This window comes from Protobothrops mucrosquamatus, unplaced genomic scaffold (assembly GCF_001527695.2).
Source record: "Protobothrops mucrosquamatus isolate PMUCROS unplaced genomic scaffold, P.Mucros_1.0 scaffold46, whole genome shotgun sequence".
Classification (NCBI taxonomy): domain Eukaryota; kingdom Metazoa; phylum Chordata; class Lepidosauria; order Squamata; family Viperidae; genus Protobothrops; species Protobothrops mucrosquamatus.
In genome coordinates, this window is record NW_015386428.1 from 136519 (window position 1) to 142956 (window position 6438).

Consider the following 6438-nt stretch of genomic DNA (forward strand, 5'->3'; position numbering starts at 1 on the left):
ACTGCATAGAATAGATTTGCTTCTGAACTCTCTCCTGGCTCCTTGTTCCTGACAACTCAGTGGCTGAGTGAGGGAAAAGGTGAACCAAATGGGGGCTCTACAGATGCAGCTTTGTATGGAGAAGGAACAGATGATCTTCCTCACTCCCAGACAAGTTCTCCCAGTCATTTTTTTTATGCAAGGTGGTGATCCTCTACCCCCCCGCCCCCCATGATCACCCTAATGCCCTTCCAAGGGTAGCATAAAGGGGTGGAATCAATACACGGTTGGCACACAAAGGCAGAAGAGTAACATAGCTCTCTGTAGCAATCCCCCCCAAGTCTATTTTGGTTGTTGTGCAGCTTGGGAGAGAATAGGGAGGCATGCCCTGATGACAGAGGGAGCAGGTGGGAAAGGGCAGCTTCCAACACGGGAGGACACCAAGGTCTTGGCCAGCTGCTTTGGACCCTCCAGGCACCCATACGATGGGCCACCACAGAAGGACTGAAGGCCTTCTAATCGGGAACCAGTATTTTTAGTCTGAGAGATGCCAGGCATTAGTGGAAGCAGGAAAGAGAGCAGAGGATTCAAGCCAGCAGCTGCTTTTGGCAGAAGCCAGCACGCTGGGAGGGGAGGGGGAGCATCCAGGCATTTGTAGCAAGCCCCCAGACACAGAAAAGTGGGGTGTCTTGTGGAGTGGAAGGCTGCTTCCTAAAGATTAATGTTGAGTTGGTTTAACTGTGTGCTCACGGAGGACTGGAGTCCCTGACAAGGGGATCGCTGTGGAGAGATCCCCACGCAGCCTGCCGAAACCTGCAGCAATGGCCCTGCCAAGGAGGCCGAAGCCTTTGGATGTGTGTCTGAGGCCCTGGGCCGCCCGAAAGAAAGCAGTTGCGCTCTACACCCTGCGGCCCACACTTTCTTCCTACTTAGCCATGCAACAGGAAGTTGGTCAGCGTTGGAAGCTTGCGGCCTCTCTCTTGGCATACAAAGGCAGCATGACTTAAATCTGTTTAAATCTGGGGTTTTTTCTTTCTTTTTTTCATGTTGCCCAGCCAGGGACCTTTGGGAAATCCAGTGCTGCAAAAGGAAAAGGAGAAACAGCACATTCCCAACACTCTCATGGGACTGCTGACGTGGATCCCTGGCACAGCCGTGACTGCCAAGATGATCTCCATTTGCCTTTGCTATTCAAACCCACCCACCCACCCCGCCTCTCCCGGTGGGAATCAAGGCCAGGCCAGGAGGCCGCCTACGGCCCAGCGGAGCCTGGCAGCCAGGAGGGCAGCAGCTACAGCACAAAGCAAGCGCAGAGTCCCCACCTGGGAGCCAGACCAGAGCCAGGCGGAGGCTGCAGGGAGCCACCTTGGAGACCTTAAGGCTCCCGCTGGCCTCTGTGAGATTGTGAAATGAACCAGCAGCTGGGAGGAAGGGAGAAGAGGAGCGACCTCGGCTTCTGCCCGGGAATCACTCCAGATCTCTGAGGGAAGGGCTTCAATCTGACAACAAAAGAAGGTGGTTTCTCTGGGAAGGCGGATTGGCGGTGATGGTGGGGGGATGGGGTGGAAAGATCTGGAAAGAGAACATTCCAGACCACTGAGTCAACCTGCCCAGGGCTGGGGGTGAATTGGTGGATACAGTGGCTTCTTCAGTAGCCTCAAAACGGATCCCAAGCCCAGGGGGCTCAAAAGAAGGGGCTCTGCAGAGGTGGCCTGTCTCTGCCCCCCATGCTGCAACCTCGGGGGGGGCTCGTTCTGGGTGGGAGAAGCTCCAAGTTCAGAGGTTTCTCTGTACTTCTGCCAAACCTGCTCTTCGGGCCACTATTTATTTGATATAAACCAGGGGTAGGCAACCGTGGCTCTTTTATGACTCGTGGACTTCAACTCCCAGAATTCCTGAGCCAGCCATGCTGAGGAAAAAGGGAGATGTTTTCAAGCTGAGCCATGCTGACTCAGGAATTCTGGGAGTTGAAGTCCAGGAGTCCTAAAAGAGCCACGGTTGCCTACCCGATATTATAAACTATCTGCTTCATCGGGCGATTCCTGGAAGACTGCATGGATCTTCAATTATACCTGGTTGTCAAGCGAGTCTAGGACAAACGCAAGAGAACTTTTTAAACGAGAAGTTAATGGTTACTGCGGTTGCAAATCCAGCTTCTGAAAGACTGGGTAACTCAGGACTGGGGGGAGAGTCTGGAAAAAGGATTGATGGGCTGCCGCCCCCCCCCCCCAGACTCCATCTCCCGGAGTCAGACCACAGTTTCCTATTTGAACTGTAACTGAAGAGACGTGAGCGTCCAGATGGCCTTTGCACCCAAGGAGACAGACATGGAGGGGGGAAAGAGCAGCCCCCATCCATTTGCATGGCCTTGCAATCCAGCCTGGGCCTCAAAAGCCTCTTTTAGGTGGGAGACGTGATTCACACCTCCAGAGACCCTGACCCAAACACTGTGGGAGGGTGTGCAACCTCATCCCCCCCCCCCAGAGGAATCTAGGAAAGTATTTGTCCCTGCTTCTTCAACCTGTCCCCAGCTGGAAGGACATGGCACTTTGGCTTGGCTGGAATGGAGACCAGAAGCAAAGCAAGGACGTTTTTTCTGGAGCCAACTCTCACCAAGGAGAATCTTTGCAGTAACAACAGCAACAAAAAGGGGGACCAATCTCCATCCTAAGCACCGACCAGGCTAGAGAGCATCCTAAAGAACTACCCCCAACCCCACGCTTCATGTTTGGAAAGACCCAGCCGGGCTTTGAGCTGCCATGACCAAAAGTTCAGAAAGCTTTCAGCATCTTGGCCAGAGAATGGGGAGGTGGGGGGGGGGGAGGCGTCTCAAGGTGCTACAGATGCCATGCAGGAGGTCTGTGGGCCTGAGCTGCCTTTTCTGCTTTGAAAGCCAGCAACTAGAGGCTGTTAGTCTTAGCAGTGCCTCGCAGCCAAGTCCGTCTCCAGGCTGGCTGCTCCTTGGCACCGTTCCTGGGGTTGAATCCCCTGCGGAATGCAGCGTGGCCCCAGAGAAGGAGCCTGCTGCTCTAGGAATAGCAGGGAACGGATTCAATAGCTGCTGTACTCCATTTCCCAGCCAGCTTTACTTAGCCACTGTTTTTTTTGGCCAGGGACTTCAGCAGCCCTGGCAGCCCGTTTTTTCAGGAGCAAAAATACAAGGGCAACCAGGGCTGGCTTTATCTATTCCCCCACACAACGATACGATTGGGTCCCACCCTGGCTGCATTGGAAAGGGCCCTGAAACCCTCCATCTTTCCCCAGGCTTCCGGGGGGTTTTTTAGGGCACACCGCCCAGGGTTCTTGTAGAACCTGGCAATCTGAGATAAATAGCTACAAGTGGGCAGGAAGCAAATTACTCATGTTGCGAATGTGCATGCGGGTAGATCAAACCGTTTTTCAATTAGGCACTTGGATCCTGGCCTGTGAGAGGACTCACGCCTTCCCCAGGGAAACAGGTCAGGCTGTACAGAAGACCTCCGACATATCTGAGAGAGCCAGGGTTCTGCCAGCAGCTAAGCTGGTTTGCTATCTCTGAGTCTCACAAATGCCCCCACCACACACGGAGTCTCTTCCAGGCACCCCCAGCCGCCAGAGACACTGGAATCCAGTGCGTTGTGAGAACAAGGCATTGTTCAGTAGTCACAAAATATCAAATGTCCGGTATTGCAGTGGCCAGAACCGGGTGCTAGCTGACCAGTTCAACATAGAGTAAAACTGCTCCTCTGTTAATGCATCCCAAGGTTACAGAGGTCTCCTAGGACAGCCAGGCCTTCACACACACACTGTTGGTGAGGCAAGTGTCCTTTACTGTGCATCTGGTTTTCTCTATTTAAATGCAGAACGCCACATTTCTCACCACTGGACTGCATATTATCAGAAAGGGCCCAGTGTCAAATCTACTGGCATCCCTTTGAAGGTTGATTCTGGCCACCAAATCGTATTCTATGTCAATCCTGCAAATACCACCCCATTTAGAAAACACGTGGTAGGAGGAAATCAAACAGTCTCTCATCATCATGGGTTGATGCTATTGGCACGGAGTTTATGCTGACCCAGCCAGCGTAATGGCACAGCACCCCAGTAATAAAACCTCCACCCTCCAAACAACGGCTAGTTCCTGGGACTGGCGTCTTCTACTACAACCCTCCCAAGGAAAAGCCACTGCCAAAACCCACATCCTGGAGAGGGACCCTGGTCAGGATCTTAACACACGCACACGTAACAACATGAAAAACGGCATTGCAAATGCTCTGGAGCCAAGTATGACCATTCCACCTTGTTTTCTTTTTTTCCCCCTCCTAGTGTGAACTTTTCACTTTCACAAACAAAAATGAACACCCCCCTCCACCCAACGATCTCTTCGCAGAACTGCTGCTCTTTGGCGATGCAATAGCAGCCAACACCTCCCAGATGCAGTTCTCCACAGCTGGGACTCCAGCAGCACAAATGCGACGGACGCCAAGTGGGCACCTCCAGGGCAAGACTGCCCCCCCCCCGTTCTTCCAGGGCTCAACCTTTTAGCAGTCAGGATTTCTCTTTGGTAAGGAAGTCTGTGACCAAGATAAGCAGCCAGCTTCCGATGCAGCGGAGACCCGGAGACCCTTTGACAGAGAGGCCAGGCTGACCGGGCACTCGCTTTACGCCAGTTTTCAGCTGCAGTTTTCAAACTGACCGAAGAACAAAGAAGCCAAACTGGGGGGAGGGGGGGAGGAAGGGAATGGAGAGGGTTTGATCCAAGATTTACGAAGAGATGGCAGGATTGCTGGCAATGGGTGGATGCAAGACGAAGCAGACCGCCCAGCACAGAGGAGGGGGGGGTCGCCAACTTGTGCCCCCTCTGCGAGAGGAGGGAAGCAGCCCTCCTGGCCCCCTTCGGGCCTCCAGGAAGGAGGTCTCTACTCCTCGCAGGGGCGGTGGGACAAGGTCCCTGCTAAGGCGGGGAGGGGGCTCCCCCTGCTCTGGAGGGAGACGGGAACCGCCCCGAAGGAATCTGCCCCGTCAGCCTGCAGAGCAGCAACGGGAATCTCCCGGGACCGAAGTGGGTGCCCCGAGAAGGGCGTCCACGGCCCACGAGCCTCGCCCCTCCCGGAGACTCGCTCCCAAAGCCGGCCAGGCTGCGGAGGCCCCCAGCAGCCCCCGCCCCGGCCGAAAAGGGAGATCGGGTCCGTCGAGAAGCCCGCCGCACTTTGGGAGGCTCTGGTCGGGCAGTCCGAAGGGCGACCAGCCGGGGGCCGGAGGGGAAATCCCAGGCCGGGCGGCCGCGTCTCCCCCTCTCCATTCAAACTCCCGCAGGGCAGTTTCCGCCTCCGCCGACCCAGCCGGGCGGCGGGCTCCACCGTCGGCCGCTCCGCTCCGCCCCGGGCATAAACCCAGGAGGGGAAGCGCGAACAAAGGGACAAAGCGGCGGCTTTCCCCCCTTCGATCGCCCACCCGCCGGCCCGCCCGCGCTGCTCCAGCCGCCGGGACCGCCCCACCACCACCCCCCGGCGCCCCTCGCCCGCTCTTACCGGCAGCGGTCCGTCGCGCGACGGAGCCCGTCGGAGGCAGCCCGCCGAGTCCGAGCGGCCACGCGAGCCGCCCGCCTTTCCCCCCCCGAGGGCGTGGCCTGGGAGCCCGGAGGCGGGGCCGCCGCCGCCGCCGCACGTGGGGGGGGGCGGGCTTGGGAGCTAGAGGCGCGGCCCCGCCCAACGGGTCGGGAGCGCGCGAGGGACGCAGGCCCCGCCTACCGCGCCTGCGTAGCGCGGACGGGGCGGCCCTTCGCCGGGAGCGGGAGCCATGGCGGCGTTCACGAAAGCGGCCAAGTCGCGGCAGCGGCAGCACCTCGAGCGGGGCCAGGTGGGCTCCGGGGGGTCGCGGGGGGGGGGCGGGAGGCGGGTGCTGGCCGGGGGGATGTCTCTTTCTCCCCCCCTCCCCCACTGACTGCGCGTTTCCCCTCAGCTGGCCTCGCGAAGGGCGCTGGGGCTGCTCGAGAAGAAGGGCGACTACCGGCTGCGCGCCGCGTGAGTGACGGGCCTCGCGGGCGGGGGGGGCGGGGGGGTCTCCCTGGGGCTGCTGACCCCGCGCCTTTCCCCCGCAGCGACTTCCACAAGAAGCGGGATGCGTTGCGGGCGCTGCGCCGCCGGGCGCAGGAGAAGAACCCCGACGAGTTCTACTTCCGGATGACCCGCGAGCGGCTGCAGGTGGGTTGGGGGGGCGTGTGGGGGGGTGTAGGTGGCCCCTCCAGCCCGGGCTCCGCGGGCGTGGGCCAGGGGTGGCCGAAAGGGTCCCGGGTCCTCTGCCCTCGGAGCCCGACGCCCGCTTCCTTGCCGGCAGGACGGGGCGCACCTGATCGGCCAGCGGGAAGAAGAGCCGCCGCCCGAGCAGCAGAAGCTGCTGAAGACGCAGGACCTGAAGTACGTGGAGATGAAGCGGGCGGCCGAGGTCCAGGTGAGAAGACCCCCTTCCCGGCAGGGCTGT

At 58.7% G+C, this 6438-nt stretch overlaps 1 protein-coding gene across 1 annotated transcript in view; it reads left to right on the top strand.

Annotated features, from left to right (window-relative positions):
* The first annotated feature begins 5757 nt into the window (after window positions 1–5757).
* Window positions 5758–6438, top strand: part of UTP11 (UTP11 small subunit processome component) — a 4626-nt gene continuing 3945 nt past the window's right edge. Inside the window, exons 1-4 of the mRNA XM_015811619.1 lie at window positions 5758–5817; window positions 5920–5981; window positions 6059–6161; window positions 6295–6408. Of these exons, the coding sequence (XP_015667105.1) occupies window positions 5758–5817; window positions 5920–5981; window positions 6059–6161; window positions 6295–6408 (339 nt within the window). The remainder of the gene's footprint in view (window positions 5818–5919; window positions 5982–6058; window positions 6162–6294; window positions 6409–6438) is intronic.